At 40.5% G+C, this 25039-nt stretch overlaps 1 protein-coding gene across 1 annotated transcript in view; it reads right to left on the bottom strand.

Moving 5' to 3' along the window:
* Positions 1-25039, bottom strand: part of PHF21B (PHD finger protein 21B) — a gene marked incomplete at both ends in the record, with an annotated part of 202938 nt that overhangs the window by 57767 nt on the left and 120132 nt on the right. The window contains 4 exons of the mRNA XM_083366542.1: positions 1579-1671; positions 2278-2332; positions 8916-9011; positions 11209-11326. Of these exons, the coding sequence (XP_083222668.1) occupies positions 1579-1671; positions 2278-2332; positions 8916-9011; positions 11209-11326 (362 nt within the window). The remainder of the gene's footprint in view (positions 1-1578; positions 1672-2277; positions 2333-8915; positions 9012-11208; positions 11327-25039) is intronic.

Here is a 25039-nt window from a genome sequence, read left to right as displayed (position 1 = left end):
GCAGAAGTGCCAATCAGCTGTAGCTGTGTACGCCTTCTGCCAAGCCCTGACAGCCTTGCAGCTCCAGCTCTCTCTCCCTCCGGCTCGTGTGATGTGGCTTCCACTTCAGCTCATTCTCCTCCGCTGCTACACTTGTCTAGGACGGTTGCTTACCAACTGCCAGGTGCCAAAGTACCACCGGTGGTACACGTAACACGGGTTGAAAAGGCTTGCTCTAGATCAGTGATGGCGAACCTTTTAGAGACCGAGTGCCCAAACTGCAACCCAAAACCCACTTAGGTATCGTCGGATGCTGGGTGGGTGTGGCCAATTGGGTGGGTGGGGCTAATCTGGGTGGGCATGGCCCATTGGGTGGGCGTGGTTGCGGTGGTAACGGCAGACTGGGTGGGACTGAAAAGTTCAATGAATCAGTTCCAACTTTGCGAGATCTTGTTTTTCCCCCGCGAGAAGTTGAAATTGATTGATTGATTGAACCTTTTCTTCTTCTTCTTTTTTTTTTGCACACGGTGGCGGAGGCCTAAAGCGAAAAGGTTTTATAAAACCCAGCTGAAGGCCTAGGACTGGGGCAACAGCACGCACGCACACAGAGAGAGCTCTGCATGCCACCTGTGCCACAGGTTCACCACCACGGCTCTAGATTATGTACAGCCAACCTTTCCACAGATAACTCTGTTTCTCTGTTGAAGATACCTCACTTCCCATAGATTGACCCAAGAACCATCCTGAGACTAGAGAGGCATGTTGCAATGGTGGATGGTCAACTAAAGGTAGATGATAAGATATCAAAATAAGGGTACTTGTGGTCCATGCTCTCAAATGCGGGATGTGATAGAGAGGCTACCAAGATCCTTTAAACTCACTGACCACCATCCTTTCCTTCCTTGCTGCAGTTGTTAAGTGAATCACTGCAGTTGTTAAGTTATTAACCCGGTGGTTAAGTGAATCTGGCTTGCCCATTGACTTTGTTGTCAGAAGATTGCAAAAGGGGATCCCATGACCCCGGGACACGGCCACCGTCATAAATATGAGTCAGTTGGAAAGCATCTGAATTTTGATCCCATGACCATGGGGATGCTGCAACGGTGGTAAATGTGAAAAGTGGCCATAAGCCACTTTTTTGCATTGCTGTTGTAACTCTGAACAGTCACTAAATGAACTGTTGTAAGTCGAGGACTATCTGTATATTAAAAAAAAATACAAGGAATAGCCCATCATCAAATGAGAGTACAAGGTGGTCTTCAAAAACTATAGGAATTGTTTCAAAAGGGCTCCAAAGCTTGCAAGAGGCAGGGCTTGTAAAAAAAATGCTAATAGAAGAATTTGGGGGTATTTGAGAAGCAAAAGGAAAGCCAAACAGGATGTAGGTCCACTGCAAGGAGAACTTAGTGAATCAGTAAAGGATGAGTGTACAGTAGAAGCTCTGCCCCCTTTTTTGTATGATTCAGCACCAAGGCTGACATATAATCAATCAAACAGCTATATAGCTGACATCTTGACTTTTGGATAACCCCTCCCCCCAGCATCCCTGTTTAGTCAGAATGTCAGCACTGGGACCTTGCCCAAAATTAACTTTCTTACCTGAGGTAGCACTGCCGGTCTTTGTCCCGCCAACCTCTGCAAGGAACTGACCTGAGGAACTTTAATCGGCACTGAAGTAACGGTTCCCAAAGCCTGCCAGGAAAAATAAAAGAAAAACAAAAGTATTTATTATTCAATTTATCAACTTCATTGGTTGAGGGCTCGAGATTTTGCCTAACCCAGAGACAAACTTAAAACCTGGACCGTGAAAAGTGTTTTAGCCCTGCTCAGTGGGTTAGGACGCTGAGCTTGTCGATCAGAAGGTTGGCAGTTTGGCGGGTCGAATCCCGAGTGCCGCGTAACAGAGTGAGTGCCTGTTACTAGTCCCAGCTTCTGCCAACCTAGCAGTTCGAAAGCACGTAAAAATGCAAGTAGAAAAATAGGGACCACTACGGTGGGAAGGTAACAGCGTTCCGTGCGCCTTTGGCATCTAGTCATGCCGGCCACATGACCACGGAGACGTCCTCGGACAAGCGCTGGCTCTTCGGCTTTGAAACGGAGATGAGCACCGGCCCCTAGAGTTGGAAATGACTAGCACGCATGTGCGGGGGAACCTTTACCTTTACCTTAAACACACAAATCCTTTCAGGGTCCAATCAGATAAGCAAACGATATTTAGAAGCTAAAATCAGAGAGAATGAAATGTCTCCAAAAAACATCTCCTTCTCCTTCTTAATCGCCTTTCTTTCTTAGTCCCACTTTTTCTTCCCTTAACAAACCCAAGTCCCAGTTCATTTCAGCAGCTAAGTGAGTTCTGGAGAACAGAAAAATACTCAAGCAAGACAAAAAGTGCAGAGATTTTTTAAAAATAAAAAAGAGGGAAAGAACAACTCAGCCAAGCAGTTTCTTTGTATAGCTAAATTCATTTCTCTTGGTACCTGAGGACCTGGCAAGCTGGTTATATGATGTTTTCCAATGAAGTTATCATTAGTTCTGTCACCTAATGTATTTCTCTGAAGAAGTCTCCTGTTACCCTCTCAGGATTATGGAGACAAATTATGGTATTCTTCACTTATGAAATTTTTAATGTTGAACAATATGTACTTAATGTTTACCAACCTCTTAATATTAAAACGTGGCTGTTTACTATTTAACAAGGGAAGATATTAAAAAAAACATAGGGTAGATCCCTTCTGATTTTTATTTCTATTATTTTCTATATGCATAGGTAATACGCGACTTCTATCTATGTGAATTTTGCTCATAAGCTGTCCAGCAGATTCTGCACAGAACAGAACTACCTTGGAATTGTAATGTGTTGATTTTTTTTAATGTTTGTTTTATTTATCAGTTCGCTGAGAATGTGATAAAAAAAGCAGATGAGTAACAATCAGGAGATAACATAATAATATGAAAAAAAAACTGATATATATTGCTACTTACTTATTTATGGTACCATCCAGCCAACATTTTTAAATACTATTGATTTCAGCCGGATTGAGTTAAGCATATGCAGATGATACCAATGCAACTAATATGGGCGACAACTGGCTATTTACAATATAGCCCTGAGCATGACTAAAATGAGAATAAAGACACTCTTCAGACCCCACTCATTATGTGAGTTGCTACCACCTCAGGCAGAAGTGAGAAAGATAGCGCTACATTTAATGTAGAGAAATTTAATGTAATGTTGAGAAAAATCAGATTTTACGCTTAGGCAAGAAAAAACAAATGTACAAGTACAGATTGGGTGAAACCTGACTCAAAAACAGTAAGTAAGAGGGATCTTAGAGTTCTAGTGAACAATCACTCATTTGTTTCTTTGTGTTTGTTTGTCTGTTTATTTATTTATAAAATTTATTGGTTGCTCAGTTTACCATAAGGTTTTTCTGGGCTGCTTTTACAGTCAAAATATATGTATTCATTAGAACATAAAACAAATCAAAAGCAAGAATTAAAAACCAAGGACACATAGGGAGGGCAGGGGCAGAATAGGGATCTGTTGTTACTTTGATCAACCACCTCCACTGTGCTGTTCCTCCATTGGGGGGAATATGAGCCAGCAGTGTGCAGCAGCAGCCAAAAAAGCCAATGCAATCCTTGGTTGCATAAACAGAAAGATAGAATCAAGAACATGTATCAAGAACAAGTATTAGTACCACCTTATAAAACCTTAGTAAGACCACATCTGGATTTTTTTTTCCCCAAGAGGCAACTGGACTTTCTTGTTTTTCTTTGAAGACGTATCGCTTCTCATCCAAGAAACTTCTTCAGCTTCTTGGATGAGAAGCGAAATGTCTTCAAAGAAAAACGAGAAAATCCAGTTGCCTCTTTAAAAATCACCTTTGGGACAAACGTGACCTGGATGTTTGAGAATCTCCATAGACACCACATCTGGAATACTGCATCCAGTTTTGGCCAGCACATAATAAAAAAGAAGTCGAGACTTTGGAAAGAGTGCAGAGAAGAGCAACAAAATGATTAAGGGCCAGGAGACTAAAATATATGAAGAACGGTTGTAGAATTGGGAATGGCTAGTCTAATGAAAAGAAGGACTAGGGGTGACATGATAGCAGTGTTCCAATATTTGAAGGGGTGAGGGATTGGCCCAAAGTCATCCAGCCACAGCCTTCATGGGTAAGATGGGATTTGAACTTTAAGATTCATGTGTCACAAAGTGAAGATTTCTTCCACTATTGTCTGGTGGCATATATGGAGTCCTGAATAGCTGTAACAGCCATCCTAAACTTTAAAATCTCAGTGTACCCAGAGGTCTGAAATAGTGTAAGTTTTGAATTGATGAAGGCTGGTTCTATTTTTCATTCTCATTAGACTCAGATGAGGTTTTGACATGAGTGGCTGGGGAATTCTGGGAGTTACAAGTCTACACATCTTAAGAATTACCAAGTTTGAAAAACACCAATCTAGATGATAGTAATAAACTGTAGATGAATCTGCAGAATGAAAATGTTACACATTGCTGTGTGCAACTGATTCTGCACAGATAAAGAGATATTGTTGTTTAGGTCGAAAATGCTTTGGGAGCTGAAGTTGCATCTTGAAGCCCTGATTACTGCTTCCAGCTCTGTCTTGGTTGGGAACACAAAACGTAACTTCCCCTTTTTGTTGCTGTCATCATTATACACAGGACTAATCTTGAATGTATTCAAATGCCTCAAGTAGTACAGATTATGGATGCAAGAATTGTGTCTGCCTTACCCAGGTGGAGGCACTGTGTATCCAGTTCAAAATACTACTTTTCTACACAATGGAGAATGAGAACTTAGCCAAAGCTCTGCTATTAAAACTTACCATCAGGCATGTTTTGTGCCTTATCAAACTAAATTCAACCCAACATCTGGCTAGATTCAAGATAACCCTTTCTAATTTTCCCATTCCATGCAATTGTTGTAATTGTTTTTGGAAAACTTCACAAAGAAATTTGGCTACAGTTAATTTTCCCGATAAAAACTCTCGATACATTTGGCTTAACATCTAAATGAAGAGCAAATAGTAAGTTTCTAGCTTACATATTAGCAAGAATTTAAGGAGCTTTCTGTCCTATCCTCTCAGCTGGAAGTTGACAAGGACAGAAGACAGAGCACTGAAGGACACAGGAGCTTAGACCATCAAAGCTGTGGCAAAACTCAATTTCTTTGTGAATTCCCAGCTCACAGACTAAGCAGAATGGCCTGGTATCAGTGTGTGTATGTGTTTAAGAGAACAAACATATATAAACTGGGAGTAAAGCTCATACATTATATAGGTAGTCCTTGACTTACAACAGCCTGGAATTAAGGTCATTAAGCAGATCATCACATGACCGTGACTGACATTTTTGGTGGTTGTTTTCTAATGTGGCAGTCATAAATGCCACGGTTGTTAAGCAATTGCTGTGGTTGTTAAGCGAAGCCATCATTTCTAATGAGTGGGTTTTTTTGCTGGACATAGGAAGTAAATACCAGTTTCGACAAAAAATGTCATAAATCATATTCATGTGACCCCAGGACCCTGCAATTGGTCATAATTGCTGGGCAACTGCTGAGCACCCAAGATGAAAGCACATGATCATGGGGAGGGGGCATGGATCGTACCTTCAAATCCAGATCTGAAGTATCTTTTGGGGGGTAAACTACATAACTCTGAACTGTTGCCAAGCGACTGGACAATCATTGAAGATTACCTGCACCTGACTTTCATCCCCCCTGACTTGAATGGTGTAGGTCCGTGGTGGCGAACCTATGGCACGCGTGCCACAGGTGGCACGCAGAGCCCTCTCTATGGGCACGCACATTGTCACCCCAGTCCCAGGCCTTCAGCTGGGTTTTATAAAATCTTTTCGCTTTAGGCCTCCATCACCATGTGCAAAAAAAATAAGGTTCAATCAATTAATCAATTTCAACTTCTCGTGGGGAAAAAAAAGATCTGAGTTGGAATTGATTGATTGAACTTTTTATTTCCACCCAGTCTGCCGTTACCACCACAGCCACGCCTGCCCAATGGGCCATGCCCACCCAATCGGCCACACCCACCCAATCGGCCATGCCCACCCGGCACCCGACAATACATAAGTGTGTTTTGGGTTGCAGTTTGGGCACTCGGTCTCTAAAAGGTTCACCATCACAGGGGTAGGTTATTTCCCCATCCAACTGCATTGGTATTCTTTTCCTGATTTCCTGTTCTGACTTTGACTTCTATTTCTGGGAATAAGACATTTTTTCTGCTCTTTTCCCTTTGTTACGAGAGTAAACCGGTGCTTGTTCTTATGAACCTTTAATTAACAATCTAAAAAGACATTTTTCCGGCAATGCCTGACCTTTAAGTGCTTTGCATAAATTTATTGATACCAGCAGAAACAATAATTTTAAAAGGTTATTTTATAACTGCAGAATAGTTTATAGCAGCGCTCCTGTCGAGAAAAATTAGTTTCTTATTACTACATTTATGATGTTAAGCTTTTTAATAAAAAGGGACTATAAAAGTCAAATCTGTTGTACAGCTGCAGACTCCATGTACTGCCCCTCCAGCCCCTACAATAACCAGTGTTTGTTCTGTACTTCAAAGGAAAATGGTGTATGATTGTGTCACTCTTCCATTTGTATTCTTGCAACAGCCTGAGATGAGAGTTTGTATAAAGCAGTATTCAAGAAAAACCCAGAATTGACACCAACAATATTTTATAAAATAATGATGACAATCAAAAGTGGAAAACAACAGCTGTAATTCTCAACCATCCAAAACTGGCAATATCACTTATTCAACAGATTAATAACATAAAAAAGGTTATTCAATAAGGACAATTTTAACAGGCTGATGCTGTCCAGTAGTAAACGACAGTTAACTGAAGGAGGTCTGTCCATTTCAAAGAGGAATTGTTTGGGGAATACTGTAATTCCATGCACACACTATGAGTGTTTCGATGAAATAATACTTTACCAAGGTAAACAGAGAAAGTTATCAGTAAAATATATATTATTGCTACATGATATATAAAAAGCAGGTTCCCAGAGCAAGATGGAAATGTCTTAAGGCTTCTGAATAGTTCAATCAAAATCTGAGAAATCAGCGTCAAATACAAAGTTTACAATAGCACAAAATTACCCATTCCATCTGTAAATAAAGGAGATTTGCTGCATTTCCATCCTATTCAAAGTTAAGCAAAAACTAGCTGAAGAACCTTAGGGCAACTGAACCAAGTTATATAAGACAGGACTTGCCTGTTTCACTACTAAAACATTACTTGGGCCATTAATTCCTAATTCATAAAATCACACCAAATATATTTACAACACTTTTCTCAGAGTAGGTTTATTAAACACTTTTTTTTGGTCTGTAGTATTTTTAAAGAACTTTTTTTTGCAGTAAAACTTTGCAGTTACATTACAGCAGCCACCAACCTTTCCTAACATAAAGGCCAGAGCTGTTTTCTGTTGCATGTAAGACGCTAAAGCTATTTTAAAGAATTTTTTTTTCTGTTCCACGCTCAATATTGGTAACTGAATGGATTTTTAATGTAGTAGAAAGAAGAGAACAGATTGCTATGGCAACTGCAAAGATGAAAATTCTTAACTTGAATGGACATTCAGAAAAGTAATTGCAGGGTGCTTGTGTGTGTGTGAGAGAGAGGGTTTATTTACAAAGGATGTTGCAAGCAAGGCAACCTTGAATTTGCTCTTAAAAACTTAAGGAACATGAACTCAAAGCTTTCTTCTCAATAAACATTGTACCCGCTATTTATATAAATGGTGGAAAAGCTGGAAAAAGAATGAAAGGAAAACAATTTTTTTATGCGGAAATCCAAATTTCCAATACACGTTTTTTTGTCAAAACATTTTAGGAATATTAAGTTTTACTCTCAAACAACTTTGAGGTAGGCTTATTCAAATGTGGATCTTATTTTATTTGCTTGTCTTAAAGAAGGTGTTAGTATACCCTATTCTGAAAACAAATCCAACAGACACATTCTTAAAAACAAGTTAAGGGGTTTTAGAAGATGATAGAGGACAGGAAGGCCTGGAGGAACATTGTCCATGGGGTCGCAATGGGTCGGACACGACTTTGCAACTAACAACAATGACAAGGGGTTTTAAAATAATTTGCCAGATCTGCCAGGGATGACCAAACTTATATTGAAAAAGAAAGAAAAACAAATACAATGTGCTAATTAAATCTCTTCAGGCACAATATGAATTTTCTATGCTGATCACGAAGCAAACTTGGCCACCAGGTATTGGTGTTTGCCAAGTTAAAATCCTGATCCAAAGCTTTTCATGAAAGGCAACTGAAATCTTGCTGACAGTGCTGGAATCATTAATCAAAAGCAACCTTTAGTTTCAAAACAATATAGAAGTAGTAGCTATTCCTTAATTTTGGCAGAGTTCCCTGGAAACTGTAATTGCTTATTTATTTTTTTGGCTCAATCTGAATATTTGTAAAGCAAAACTATTAAACTACTTTTCTAGTGTTCCCCAACCCTTCCACAAGGCCTCAAAAACCATGCTCCTTCCTTGGGTCAGGTGTGTTCATTACTTCAGTTGTGACCAGTGCTTTTTTTGTAAAAGAAAAAGGTGCCGGAACTCACACATGTCATACAACCCGCCTTGCCTACCCTACAAGGTTCCATCCAAAAAAGGTGCCGGAACTCCGTTCTGGGCGTTCTATGAGAAAAAAAGCCCTGGTTGTGACTATTGTTATTGTTCCTCTGTTGTTTTCATGTTCCAAAGTTGTGTTACATAAATTGCCTAGGGTAATGATCTTATGCATTGAGCAGTCAGCAAACAAATGAATAAATAAATAAATGAGATGGCCCTCACAGAAGACAAGAGTTTTCTATCATTCTCAGCTGTTTTGTATACATTGCAAGTCATGCAGATCTCAACGAGCTTCACACAGACCTGTGAAATGTTCTCATTTCATCAGCAGAATTATGACTTCTATGAGCATCCTGACAGATGCGTAACTGAACACCGTGTTTTTTTGATCTAGAAACCCTAGTACGAAAATAAGTATGGCACAGTGCCTAGAATAGCAGACTGAAAGCAAACCTGAACATTTTGATGCCATACGTTTAATTTATTCGATTTATGCACTGCCCAGTTCTAAAATGGGGAGAAAGGAAAGGGAGGGAGGGAGGAAGGGAGGGAGGGAAGATCTTTTTTTCCAATCTTTTGAGAGAGAAGCCACTTCCATGCTCCAAACTAATATAATTAACAAGCCTCTTTCTAATCCAGCCTTTCTCAACCACGTTTTTGCACAACCTAGGGTTGCACGAGAAGTCACCCGGATTTCTGCGAGAGATCGTGACTGAAAAATAAACTAATTAACCTTATTTTCTAATTTTCCATGCTGCGCAATGGGGTTTCCCGAAACCTGAAAATTATTTCCAGGGTTTGTCTAGGACAGACATGTCAAACACAAGGCCTGGGGGCCACATCCGGCCCGCGAAGTGGTTTCATGTGGTCCGCGAAGCCATCCTGGAAACAGTGAGGGAACGGCCCCCACTGCCTTGGCCCTGGCCCAGAGACCCTCCTTCTGCCAGAGACCCTCAGATATGTCCCACTCCTGCCCAGGCCTCCATAGGCACCCTTGATGCGAACCATGTAGAGCTGGCCACACCCACCCAGTAGGCCATACGCACTCTGGCCATGCCCACCCAGTAGGCCACGCCCACCGTGGCCATACCCACCCGGCCCCTTGAGGGCAACTGCAATGCTGATGCGGCCCTCAATGAAATTGAGTTTGACACCCCTGGTCTAGGATAAAAAGGTTGAGAAATGCTGCAAAGAACCAATGATCTTTACCGGATAAGGAGTCTGTCTATTCCGTCTTGCATGGGACTGAAGCAACAGGAATGTGCAAAGTACTTAGAATGAGAATGAATTCGACATAGGTTGTTTCCATCTGCCCAGTCTTTTTGAGACTGCTGTGACCTTTTGGAAAGGTTTCAAGGCCAAACAGCTGTGTTTCAATTCGGCTGTGATGCTACCAAACCAAATTCCTACCCTGGTGTTGTTGTTGTTTTTTTTAGCAACAGTGGGGTATGGAGGATTTGTGAGCTGTCTCTTCCTCCACTGGAAGAACTAGACTCTGCCTCCTTCTTAGCAACTGATGTAGCAAGGTGAGATTGACAAATGCTTACTTTTACTTGAATAAAAGGATTTATGATACAGAACCAACAATGGTGTGTAGGGCTACCTATTAAGCAGATTAAATTCCTTAACTTTGCCAACTAATTTAGTTTGTTCTTTCGTATGGAATGAATCGTGTGATCTTCAACTTCAACAACCGCATTCCATTCCATTCCATCATTTTAAATCTCTCCCTCTGCTTGGAGTTTTTCTCCTGGCATGTTAAAATGTGGTTGTCTGGAACAAATGAAACAGTGCAATGTATTGACACTGGCCAGATATTTTGAATTTCCTATAGCAGTGATGGCGAACCTTTTAGTGACCAAGTGCCCAAACTGCAACTGAAATCCCTCTTATGTATTGTCGGGTGCCCATTGGGTGGGTGTGGCCAATTGGGTGGGCGTGGCTGTGGTGCTAATGGCAGACTGGATGGGACTAAAACATTCAATCCATCAATTCCAACTTTGCGAGATCTTTTTTTCCCCGTGAAAAGTTGAAATTGATTGATTGATTGAACCTTTTTTTTTGCACATGTTGATGGAGGCCTAAAGCGAAAAGGTTTTATAAAACCCAGCTGAAGGCCTAGGTCTGGGGCAATGGCGCGCGTGCCCACAGAGAGAGCTCTGTGTGCCACCTGTGGCACATGTGCCATAGGTTCGCCACCACGGTCCTATAGATATAAGTAACTTTGTTTGCACAAACCAATCGATGCAACTGTGCTTAAAGATAAAATAACTAAAACTTAAGAGCTGTTCAAACTGGAACAATTCATTTCTGAAGCGTTTCTGACTAAACTCGTATGTTTGTTTCAAAGGATTGTCCATGCATTTCCAGAAGTAAGCAGCTATATAGGAGCCATTTCTAGAATTCTTGGATTATTTTCACAAGTATATATTTCTTTCAATTAGAAAACAGTTTATTATGCACTGTTGAAATAGCTTCTCATCCAAAACGCGCATCAGGAATTCCTAGTTAACCGGATAGAAGCTACCAGGTCTTGTAAACTGACACTCATTTTGGAATATTACAAGGAAAGTGTAACCCTCTCTTAATTTCTTACTCATGATTTTTAAACTGATAGGAAATCCAAGAATTCACATCTGACGGTGAAGAGATGCAGGCCTTGGACCTTCCTTCCCCTTCCACCATTTCTGAATCCACCATTTCAAAGAGTGAAACTGTGAGAAAGGATGATATAAGATATTAAAACATGGGAGATGGGTGAACATTTCTCCTGTGGTTTTTTACCCTATTCTCATTTCATTTCATTTGATAGGATTTAAAGAAAAAGGATTCACGTCAAATTTGGGGAAAATTGTTGATGAAATAGTTAGGTGGGATACGTAGGGTTCTTGAACTGATTTTTCAAAAGGTATGTTTAACTACCATCTTCTCTTCTGAACTGTGTGGACTCTCTAGCTTCCCCAGTCCAACTCACCCTTATAGAAGATTTTACCAATTATCAATTTAGCACTTTATTATTCCTTAATACTTTGTTCCTAGGAATCCAAAGGATCTGCGATTGCAGTGATCTGGCCAAGATTCTGAAGCATTTGTGAAAGTTCCCAATTCCACCTAGCCAATACACACAACTTTTCATCTACAAATGGTTTCAGATCACAAGCTGACTTGCTTCTTTCTTTCTGTTTCAAAAGTATGCTGCGTTCCAGGAGTAACTCACATTAAAAAGTTGCAAATGGGTAACTACAATTTTATCAAGATTAAGGACTTAAATGATCTTTTTGGCCTGTACCACCTTGGCTCCAAACTTTGAGGGTGATAAATACAGTACTTAAGCTAATAATATTTTCAGTTTAAATGAGAAAGGACAGGATGGATTCCAGGGCATGGAACCATTCTCGGAAATATATCTGAGCCTTGTACCAAACAAAGCTGTTAAAAAAATTCATACTCAGAGTTTACTGTTTTTGCACATAGGTGACGCTAACTTGAAACTATTCTTTAAGACTGAATAGCTTTAATCAAAATGAATGCGCAATAAAAATCTAAAAATGTATCCTTTCACTTTCTTCTTTATTGTTTATGCTTTTATGTACAGAAAAAAAATGTACTTTGGAGGATGTTGCAGAAGAGATGCGCGATTCCTCTTCCAACTCAGCTTTAATTGCAGAAATGCTGCTTTCTAACATTCCAAAAACTTTTTTCCTGAGAAGATTCTTTTTAAAAAAATACAATTTAGGATAATTTTTACTTTTCTGAACAGTTACAGTAGTGTCCTCAAACACTGTAACAATTGGTTTTTTTTTTGTCTGAGCACAGAACTATGAAACACTTCAGACTTAAGTTCTCAATCATTTGCAGATTTAAGATAGTACGCTTACAATATTAGGTTTGAAAATTTATGTCCTGGTTACAATTTTTCCTTAGACTTAAAAGCTGGAAGGCAAAATGAAAGTTTAGCTTTTTCATTTAATTAACAACTGAATGGATGCTAATACAGAGCAAGAGTTCCCTATATACTGTCTGTATACACACACACAGAGGGAGGAAGGGAGGGAGAGGGAGGGGGAGGGGGAGGAGGAGGGGGGGAGAGAGAGAGAGACTAACAGACCAGGTTGTTAGTGAGACCTTAGTGAGACCTAAGAATTGTGCAACAAGGTAACTTCCCGTTACTTCCCCCAGCTCCTGCCCACCTAGCAGTTTGAAAACAAGCAAATGCAAGTAGATTAATAGGTACCACCTTGGTGGGAAGTTAACAGTGTTCTGTGCGCCTTTGGCATAGAGCCATGCTGGCCACATGACCATGGAAAATATCTTCCGACAATGCTGGCTCCCTTGGCCAAAAAACTGAGATGAGCATCACACCCTGAAGTTGGACTCGACTGGACAGGGAAAAGTTTACCTTTTACACATACACATACACACACACACACACAAACACACAGAAGGGGAGGGAAGAGTATATCATCATGTCAAGATTCAAGCCAAATTTTTTTTTCTGAATATCGAAAATTAATTTCTAATTCTTGCTGCAAAAAAATTACAAATAGTATACAAATAGTGACTGGACCGAATCCATTTATTTTAAAAGTAGTAAGGAACCCTATTCCAATTTTACGATAAAGATAACTGATGATCTCAGTGTCTAGACAGATAATGATAATGAAGATTAGCAATTTTGCTACAACTTGAGAAATTTTGTTATCATCTTTCCACCTATAAACTGCAATTTTACCTCATATTAACTTTCTGGGAAGGTAGCATAAATTAAACTACCATGTATTAAACATGAGCGGAAGACTTTAAATTCCGGTAAAAAGTAACTGCTCACGTTCATACATTAGCATTTTTATTTAAACTTTCTCATTTTATTATGGTGAAGTATAACAGGGATTATTCAGAAATATATTATTCAGGTTAATAGTCAAAGTAAAGATAAAATTTTCCCCCGTCCAACTCTAGAGGGTTAGGGTTAGGGTTAGCTAAGGGAGCCAGCGTTGTCTAAAGATGCTTTCATGGTCATGTGACTGGCATAACTATAAGCTCAGGTGCACAGAACGCTGTTACCTTCCTACCAAAGTGGTACCTATTTATCTACTTGCTTTTGCATGCTTTCAAACTGTTAGGTTGGCAGGAGCTGGGACAAGAATGGGAGCTCACCTAGTCATGAGGTGGTTGGGTTTTGAACTGTCAACCTCCCGGTTGACAAGCCTAGAGTCTTAACCACTAAGGCCACCATGTCCCTTTTAATAGTTAAAGTAAATTGAAATGGAAATTGAGAAGGCTGCTGCTAAGCAAGTATGTTTTGCTCAGTTCTTGGGCATAGTAGATTTTTAAAATTCTAGTTAATTACACACTTGTGTATTCAAATCTGTTGCATGCACCCACTGACAAAAATTCCATCACAGGCAAGCTGTTCACAGCTCCCTCACGTGGATCTTTTTCTTGGAGAGAGAGCAGAAAATTTTTTTAAAAAAAGAGGGATCTAGATTTTACTGCGTGAGTGCTTCCAAATCTAGACATCAAGGGATGGAGAAAAAAATAGTGAACAGTCACAAAGTGACCCAAACCAGCTAAAGGATGCTTCGGTCTGTACCGGTGGCATTGGGGATAAAAGTCTTTGACTGAGTCCACTCAAATGCTAGAACAAGGCATGCAAATCCATCTGTTAAAAATACAAATATTTTGAACACTGCCCAATCTTGGCCATACTTTACTGCAGTGCTTCTCAATCTTGGCAATTTTAAGAACTACGTACTTCAACTCCCAGCATTCCCTAGCCAGAATTCTGGGAGTTCCTGAAGTTGACAAACCCTGCCTAACTCCTTCTCTTTTGATATACTAGAACTTTTTGTTTTAACATTTGAACCATCCCGCTGTTGTTTCTTGCTGGTTGCCCGGAAAGTGCGCTTGTTCTCTTGCTTAAGCAGAGAAGGCTAAAACAATCCACATCTCTACAATGGCCACCTTCTTTAGCCCCCAAGATGCTTGTCCACCTCTTAGCCCTTTGGGATGATTTTTATCATGACTCCGGCACGAGCAATTACAAATGAGAAGATGGACTATAGCCATAGCTAGTCCTGTTTGGAGTCATGGGCCCCCATGGAAATGAAAGCAATGCTAGGGCCAAATGTATTTGTATACAAGTAGTTCCCTTAGTGACTGTTCAAACTTACAACAGCACTGAAAAAGTGACTTATGACCATTTTTTACACTTAAGACCATTGCAGCATCCCCACGGTAATGTGATCAAAATTCAGACATTTGGCAACTGGTTCATATTTATGACAACTGCAGTGTCCTGGGGTCATGTGACTAGCTTTTGCGGCCTTCTGACAAGCAAAGTCACTTAACAACCCTGTCACTAACTTAATAACTTAACAACACTCCAGAAGACAGGCTTAAGATACAGGAGGATCTGGACGGACTTGAACACTGGGCGCTATCTAACAAAATGAAATTCAATGGTGAAAAAAGTACGGTTCTACACTTAGGCAAGAGAAACCAAATGTACAGGTATAGTATAGGGGATACCTTGCTTAATAGTAGTAACTGTGAGAGGGATCTCAGAGTCCTAGTGGACAATCACTTAAATATAAGCCAGCAATGTGCTGCAGCTGCCAAGAAAGCCAACACAGTGCTAGGGTGCATTAACAGAGGGATAGAATCAAGATCACGTGAAGTACTAATACCACTTTACAATGCTTTGGTAAGGCCACCTGGAATACTGCATCCAGTTTTGGTCACCACGATGTAAAAAAGATGTTGAGACTCTAGAAAGAGCAACAAAGATGATTAGGGTACTGGAGACTAAAACATATAAGGAACGGCTGCTGGAATTGGGTGTCTACTTTAATGAATCAAAGGACTATGGGTGACATGATAGCAGTGTTCCAATATCTCAGGGGCTGCCACAAAGAAGAAGGAGTCAAGCTATTCTCCAAAGCACCTGAAGGCAGGACAAGAAACAACGGATGGAAACTAATCAAGGAGAGAAGCAACCTAGAACTAAGGAGAAACTTCCTGACAGTTAGAACAATTAACCAGTGGTTAATTGGAAGTTTTTAAGAAGAGACTGGACAGCCATTTGTATGAAATTGTATAGACTTTCCTGCCTGAGCAGGGGCTTGGACTAGATGACCTCCAAGGTCCCTTCCAATTATTATTATTATTATTGTTGTTATATTATTATTATTATTATTATTATTATTATTATTATTATTATTATTATTATTATTATTATTATTATTATTATTAACAACTGAACAACTGGGGCAAGAAAAGTTGTAAATGGGGCAAAACTCACTTAGCAAATGTTTCACTTAGTAACATAAATTTTGGGCTCAATTGTGATTGCAAGTTGAGAACTACCTGAACAGTATGTCAGCCTCTCCATTGTTTGGTTTAATTAAAAATAAATAAATTTAAGAGGGAGAGGAACTTGGCAAGCAAGCAATGTGGTATCCATGGGAATCCTAGATCCCACTTACCAAGGTCTGCAAGCAACATTAAAAGAAAGAAATTGATCACTGAACCTCTTTCAAATTTGGGAACCTTATAAATTTATTTCCCAGAAAATGTCCAAGTTATCTCTACCCTCTACTAAACTTAGAACATAAACAGGCACAGTGGATTTGTGCTGTGAGTAGTAATTTAAGCAGACAAAATACCTCTTTAAAAAAAAGAAACAGCAGTATATCATAAAATAGGAACGAAAAGAACATATTTCAAAAACAAGCAGAATGGAGAAAACAATCCAAATTTCATTGCTCCAGAATGAAACATGTCATTTTGATTATCTTTTCTGAGATGGTGTAGGTTGCTTGAGCAAGGGGCTGGACTAGAAGACCTCCAAGGTCCCTTCCAGCTCTATTCTATTCTATTCTATTCTATTCTATTCTATTCTATTCTATTCTATTCTATTCTATTCTATTCTATTCTATTCTATTCTATTCTATTCTATTCTATTCTATTCTATTCTATTCTATTCTATTCTGCAATGAAGACCTTGCCAAGAGACATTCACAATTAGTGCCAGACAAACCCTTACGGATTTTTGAAGTATAACATTTGGAGATGCCAGTGGACCTGTTTTGAGGCCACAAGACCTCTTGACTTACCAGTTTTAAATTAATATAACATTTAAAAAAGAATATAGAAACTGTTAGACTGCAAAATGAAATTCCAGACCTGAGAAATTACATTTCTTTCCAAGAATATCCCTTGTAGTGAATTGCTTTAAATGCTGTAGTCTTTAAAACAGTGTTTCTCAATCTTGACAACATTAAGATGTGTGGACTTCAACTCCCAGAATTCCCCAGCCAACATTTATAGCTTTAAAATCTTTGAAGGTACATTGTGGTTAATGAGGGGCAACTGCAGGTTCAGATGTAACCACATGTTATAGTCATAACAGTTAAGATGGTGGCTGCAATGCTGCAACTGAGCTCTGCCTTTTTTTTTGGAATGTACAAATCAATAGATTGGATTTCAACATGAATCTATACAAACATAAATCAATGTGAACCAAACCTCACTATTTTTTTGCATGCACTTGTTCTGATATCCTCTGATCTGAAAATCCGCCCTTATTCTCAAGCTTTTGAATTTAACTATGGAGTTAGCTGACAAAGCTAATTCTCACTACTATAAATTTAATGAATTGATAATAGATAACATAACTTGCATGGTATAATCAGAACATGCAGATAGAGGAATGAAAACATCACAAAAGTATTCTTCACTTATTATATAGATTTAAAAGTGTACTGGAAGTCTCATCAGTGAGGCCTCAAATAAATTAGGGCATGTAAAGTGCACTGAAATTAATGAACCACCTCTTCCCAAAGGGTTGATAAATGTCCTACAAAAAAAGACTTGGTACATCTGCTTTTTCAATTTTCCCAGAAGGGGTGGCCCTGATGTTTGAAGGGCCAGATCACTAGACGCCCCTCAAAGGTCTCAACATTCCTTCAATTAAGTAATGTCATCCATCGGGACCCTTCTTCCAGAACAGCTGGTTGTATGGTCTGATGAACATATCTTTATTTCTCAATCTTGATTAAGAATTTGAGAATCCTTGCTTCTCAACTCCTGCTCAAATTTTTGTACAAAGCACCCCACTAAGTGCATGTTTGCAGCTGGAAGGGAAGTACATTCAGATTTTGACTTAACCCCTAAATTTTGGGAACAAAGAAGTTGGTCAAATTCAAACAATACTTTCTTTGGGGGAGAAGACTATCCCCAGTTTTTAAAGCACCAGAAGGCAGGACAAGAAGCAATGGATGGAAACTAATCAAGAAAAGAACCAATCTAAAATGAAGGAGAAATTTCCTGACAAGTTAGCAAAATTAATCAATGGAACAGCTAATCTTCAGAAGTTGTGGGTGCTCCAACAGTAGAGGTTTTTAAGAGGAGATTGGGCAACCATTTATCTGAAATGTCATAGGGCTTCCAGCTTGAACAGGGGGCTGGACTAGAAGACCTCCAAGGTCCCTTCCAACTCTGCTATTCTATTATATTGTTATTACAGCTTCTAACAGAATTCAACTGTTAGTTCTTTGGTTCCACAAAATCTAGTAAATGCTGGAAGATTTTTACAACAGCAGAAAAATCCCTGTAGATAAAAAGAGAGAGAGAGAGAGAAAGCTAGTTTTCATACTACTCTAGGAATATATTTCTGCAAAGTAAGCCTAAATATACTTACTTAGATATTCCTTGCAGCCAACGGTAATGCATTTATTGCAGAATGCCAGGATACGACTCTAATCTTTTATTCCATTTAACAAAACTACTAAAAAATCACAATAAAATAGTGCAAATAAATTCACGTTGACTTCTGTATATCATCATCACTGTAGTTGCTCCAAGAATCAACCTGACATTCTTATTAAAAACAAATAAAACGAATAAAACCATTCTATTCCACTGTACATTGATCTCTGTGCATATTTTGACATCTGTGGCCCTTCAAATATTTTAGCATTTATACAGAGCTGAATTCATGTTCTCTATCTCTATAAACTTATTTCTCAGGTAGAGCATGGAGGACGCACAGTTGTATAATTGACAGATAAGCATGTTTTAGTTCAGAGGGATGTAAACGCAACATTTTACTCTTTTGCAACGTGAATTAAATCAAAAAGAAAAAAATCTAGATAACAGGCTTTGGACATTTGATGAGCCAAAACTAGTGCTATGACTCATCCAAGAATGAGAAGAACAGAGATTGTCACAAAACTTTAGTTACCCCTATGCCTAATTTAGTAAATTTCTCAAATAATCTTTAATAGGCAGTTCTGGAAATCTTAGAGAATATAACTTTGTAAGAACTTGTATCTCTTTCTTAACAAACAACAAACAACTAAAAGAGCAGACAGAACACAGAAAACAGAGCAGGGATTCTACGCGTCTATCTCCCCAAACATGACCAGGAATGCACATAAAAAACTTTTATGCATTACTGTAATTGTCTGCCATGGGTTCAAAGGGGCGGGTCTATTTCATTTTATATAACTTCGGCACGTTGCATACTTTGGGGAAGAAGGAGACAAACCTACAAGAAACCCTAACCCCAAGAAACTCTAATCACCAAACATCTCATCTGATGGGAAACTTTACCAAAGCTTATTTTTATCCTTTGAAACTTGGCTTAACCATTTCAATGGCCAGACACTTTTAGCTTATCTAATTCTTAAGCATCTGCCTTTGGTCCCCAAATCAGACTGCAGATTCCTCAGTGATCCTGGATCATCCCTAACTGAATTCAACGGTTATCAGGAGACTTCAGTACTGTCACCACCTTGGAACGCTACCCGCTGCCACCCCCAAGTAAAATGGACCAATGCCTTCAATGCGTCCATGCATTCAATCAAGCACTAACAACATGCCAATATTAAAATCAAGAGAAATTCTCCATTTCATACTAATCAACCACTTCACCAGGAAACTCTTTCTAATAAATGCTTTCCTTGTAGACTAGAGTAACAGATCAACCCTGACTGCTCTTTAGAAGGCCAGATCCTGAAGCTAAAACTCAAATCCTTTGGCCACCTAATGAGAAGGAAGGACTCACTGGATAAGAGCCTAATGCTGGGAAAGATTGAGGGCAAGAGAAGAAGGGGACGACAGAGAATGAGGTGGCTGGATGGAGTCATTGAAGCAGTAGGCGTGAGCTTAGATGGACTCCAGAAGATGGTAGAGGACAGGAAGGCCTGGAGGAACATTGTCCATAGGGTCGCGATGGGTCGGACACGACTTCGCAACTAACAACAACAACAACAACAAGAGTAACAGACTTTGCTGTGAGTGCTGGGCGAGAAGTGGCCATCTCAAGCCTGCAATTGCGAATCTCGGATTCTGGATAGGATAGGATAGGATAGGATAGGACAGGGCAGGGCAGGGCAGGATAGGAAAGTTGGAAGGGATCTTGTAGATCATCTAGTCCACCCCACACCCCAACCCCGCAGCAACCGCCCAAGCAGGAGACCCATTTCTGACAGTCCAGTTTCTTCTCGAAAGCTTCCGGTGATGAAGCTCCCCCAACTTCTTCTGAAGGCAAATCTGAAAAAGCTAACGCCACTTGCCATAAACAACCATTCCGGCTAGCCCAGGGGTCTTCAAACTTGGCCCTTTTATGACTTGTGGATTTCAACTCCCAGAATTCCTCAGCCAGCTTTGCTGGCTGAGGAATTCTGGGAGTTGAAGTCCACAAGTCATAAAAGGGCCAAGTTTGAAGACCCCTGGGCTAGAAGGTAAGAGATGGATCCAGAGGTTCAGTCCAACCACCACCAAATATTGCAGACACACCAAACCGCCTCCCATTTTGCCTTTCCTGCCTTTCCTGCAGGGTTCCCCCTTGCCGGCCAGCTCCTTACGGGACCCGGCGAAGTCCCCCCCGAGAATCCACCGCGAGTTCGGGGCTGAGGGTCAGCCGGCCGCGCGCCGCTTCCCGCGGCTGCTCACCTGGCCGGCCGCGCCGGGCTGGCTCCGCAGGTGGCGGGCGCGCTCGGCTGAGGGCCGACGGCGCAGCTCAGGCGGCCGAGGGGCTGCGCGGTCACCATGGCGACCGAGGCCGGGCGGGGTGGGGGGTGGTCGTGGGGCCGCGAGGCTCCGGTCTCGCCCAACAGAGAGAAGATGAGAACGACGCGACGCGGCACGCGGCGCTTCGGCGCTTCGGCGCCCTCCCTCCGAAACAGCCACGCAGCCGCCTCCGCTCAGCTGCAGCCCCGCAGAGCGGCCGAACCGGCCTCCCCGAAGCCGGGACCAGCCACGGCTCGCTCTCCCGCCCGGAGGTGCCTTTCGGAGGCTAAACCGGCGTGGCGCCGAGAGGGGAAACTCCGAGCGCCTGCGCGCTCGCCGCTGGCCGGTCGTTCGGCTGACCGGGGAAGGCTTTGGGATGAGGCAGGGGTGGCTGGGTGAGGGGACGCTTCGCAAGGCAGGTTGGGATCGGGGGTGGGGGCTGGATTGGCGGGATGAAGGGCTCCCCCCCCCCGCTCGGCTCGGAAGGCAGGCTGCGCTCCTTCCCTTGCGCGCGCTTTGGCCGCTGAAGCTCGGGGAAGGCTGCGCAGAGAGACACCTCCCTCCCCACACATACGCCCCGCCGCCTTTCCCACACACACCCCCGCTGACTCCGCTGCAGCTTTGGCTTCTCCTAGCCTGGAACCAGCCCCTCCCTCCCCCGTTAAAAAAATAGGGGGGAGGAAGGAAGGTGAAGAGGAGCCTCAGTACCGAGTTACGGCATCATTTGCAATTAGTGAACGATTAATCAGTGGAACAACTTGCCTCCAAAAGTTGTGAATGCTCCCAACACTGGAAGTTTTTAAGAAGAGATAATAATAGTAATAGTAGTAATAAATAATAATAATAATAATAATAATAATAATAATAATAATAATAATAATAATAATAATAATAATAATAATAATCAGGGCTTTTTTCCTCATAGAAAGCTCAGAACGGAGTTCCAGCATCTTTTTTGGATGGAACCTTGTAGGGTAGGCAAGGCGGGTTGTATGACATGTGTGAGTTCCGGCACCTTTTTCTTTTACAAAAAAAGCACTGATAATAATAATAATAGTGCTTTTTTTTGTATAAGAAAAAGGTGCCGGAACTCACACGTCATACAACCCGCCTTGCCTATCCTACAAGGTTCCATCCAAAAAAGGTGCCGGAACTCCGTTCTGAGCGTTCTATGAGAAAAAAAGCCCTGAATAATAATAATAATAATAATAATAATAATAATAATAATAATAATAATAATAATAATAATAATAATAATAATAATAATAAACAAACTCAATCTTAAGTGGAAAAGATCCGCATTTGAGCCAGCTTAGAGCCACTGAAAATATGAAAATAATGATCAAATTCTAGCTGTAGCAAGGAGGGTCTTGAGTTTATGAAGTAGTTGGGTAGGTATGCAAAATGGAGTGCTGCTGCTGTCACTTCAGGGCACCTATAGGAAGCTTATAACATTAAAAGGTGGATAGATAGATAGATAGATAGATAGATAGATAGATAGATAGATAGATAGATGATAGAGTGCTTTTTTTTGTAAAAAAAAAAAAAAAGGTGCCGGAACTCACACGTCATACAACCCGCCTTGCCTATCCTACAAGGTCCCATTCAAAAAAGGTGCCGGAACTCCGTTCTGAGCGTTCTATGAGAAAAAAAGCCCTGAATAATAATAATAATAATAATAATAATAATAATAATAATAATAATAATAATAATAATGAAGAAGTTGTTGGAAGGGACCTTGGAGGTCATCTAGTCCAACCCCCTGCTCAGGCAGGATACCCTATACCAGGGGTAGGCAACCTCGGCTCTTTTATGACCCATCGACTTCAACTTCCAGAATTCCTGAGTCAGCTATGCTGACTCAGGAATTCTGGGAGTTGACGTCCATGAGTCATAAAAGAGCCGATGTTGCCTACACCTGCCCTATACTATTTCAGGCAAAAGAGATTGGACAGGGGTCTTCAAACTTGGCCCTTTTATGACTTGTGGACTAACTCCCAGAATTCCTCAGCCACAAGTCAACAAGTCATAAAAGGGCCAAGTTTGAAGACCCCTGAGATTGGCTAACCATTTGTCTGAAATGGCATAATAGGGTTTCCTGCCTGAGCAGGGGGCTGACTTCACAGTTCCCCTCCAACTCTGGCTGAGGAATTCTGGGAGTTGAAGTCCACAAGCCATAAAAGGGCCAAGTTTGAAAACCCCTGCTACAATCTATCATCCAGCCCGTTGGTCAGGGATGTCCTTCCAGGTGTGGGAGATTGAAACGATTGGAAGTTGGATGGCTTAATGCTCTGAGCTCCCAGCACCTACTCATCTTTTTAATTCTTTTCTTTTTAGGGATATGGATATATCCACAATTAATCCCCAAAATTTATGTTGCTAAGTGAAACTTTGGATAGGTGAGTTTCCCCCATTTTACAATTTTTCCAGTCACCATTTGTTAAGTGAATCACCACAGTTGTTAAGTTAGTAACATGGTTGCTAAGTGAATTTAGCTTTCCAACTGAAAGGTCCCAAAAGGTCCCAAACGGGAATCACATGACCCCAGGACACTGCAACCGTCATAAATATGAACCAGTTTCCAAGCATTTGAATTTTGATCATGTGACCGTGGGGATGCTGCAATGTAAGTGTAAATGGTCATAAGTCACTTTTTTCATGCCTTTGTAACTTTGAACTGTCACTAAATGAACTGTTGTAAGTTGAGAACTTCTGGACTGCTGTGAAGAGGAACCTTCAACTATTTTGTGAAGTGATAGTGGGTGACAGAACCCTACAATATGTTGGAATGGGATTTTTTTCATGTTTACTTTCGCAATGGTAAATCAGTTTTGAAACTGGGAGGAATCACCAGCGGGCAAATCTTCTCACAGGCATTTGGACATCACTACATATGTGCCATAACTGGCTTCATTTGTCCAATGACATTATGGCACATAGGACATCACTGTGGCTTCTATTAGACACCCATATCTGTTAATGTTGCTCTGAGTGCACAGTATGAAGCATTGGTGGAATTCTGAGATTATTTTGGCTCCTGATATCACCAGAAGTTCAAAAGATATTCTTCCCGGAGTTTGAGAATTTCATACTGTATATATATATTGTATACATATGCATATACAGTACATATGCATTATATATATATATATATATATATATATATATATATATATATATATATATATATATATATATAATATATATACACACACGTGTGTGTACACACACACACATATATATAAACAGACACACATAAAGTATATACATACAATACACACACAGAGACATATATCCTTATACACATACATATACATATGCTATATAAATACAGATATTCTTCAACTTACAACAGTTCATTTAATGACCATTCAAGGTTATAACGGAACTAAATTATATTTATACTAAATTATATTTAGTACTGATTATATGACCAAAATTCAGATGCTTGGCAGCTGGATCATATTTATGACCATTGGTGTGTCTCAGGGTCACGTGATCCCCTTTTGCGACCTTCTGACAGGCAAAGTCAATGGGGAAGCCAGATTCACTTAACAACCAGGTGACTAACTTATCAACTGCAGGCATTCACTTAACAACTGTGGCAAGAAAGGTTGTAAAATGGGGCAAAACTCACTTAACAAATGTCTCAACAACAGAAACGTTGGGGTCCTTTATGGTCATAAGTACATATACATACATACAAAACTGCATTCGGTTATATAAGATTATAGAAGTTATATGTCAGATATTTCCTATTGGTCAGAAATGCTCCTTTAGATTTCTTTAGCAGCACCAGTGAGTCCATACTCCTGGGACAGGGAAGCCTAAAGCCCATCTTGGCAAGTGAAACTGGAAGAAAATGCTGCTGGACCTACTCTGCTTTGAAACATCTGGAGGAAACTAACTACTATCCTAAGTGAATCTTAAAAAGCCGTAAAGTCTTTTCCTAGTACTGTCCCCTCATTTGGTGGTTTGAACTCACCTCAGCTTTTTATCTAAGCTTGCAGTTCAATGTGCTGCTGAACTTGACCAGAAATTTATCATAAATGGCAGTGTCGATCGCAGTATGTTTTAGCCACCAACAGACATAAGATGGAGATAAGCCACATTTACACGCCATTCAGAAGGTAGTTAAAAAAAGCTAAAAATTAAACAAAAACACCAGAACACATTCTTTCCAGCAACAGTCAGATAAACAGAGATTAGCACCAGCCAAACAATCAAGCAGAAAACTATAATAATGGAACTATCAAGGAGAAGATTACACGCTCACCAACCCTGGCAGGGCAAGCTACTGTGTATAAACAGGGAGAAAACCCAATACTCACTAGCACTGATGATGTCATCTACTTGGGTAATAAAATGTCGGCAAGCAAACAACCAAACTCAGTCAACCTTGAGCTACA

The sequence above is a fragment of the Vipera ursinii genome, assembly GCF_947247035.1.
Source record: "Vipera ursinii genome assembly, chromosome: 6".
Taxonomy (NCBI): domain Eukaryota; kingdom Metazoa; phylum Chordata; class Lepidosauria; order Squamata; family Viperidae; genus Vipera; species Vipera ursinii.
The sequence above is the reverse complement of the archived record's forward strand: the minus strand, read 5'-3'. Positions and strand labels throughout refer to the sequence as shown.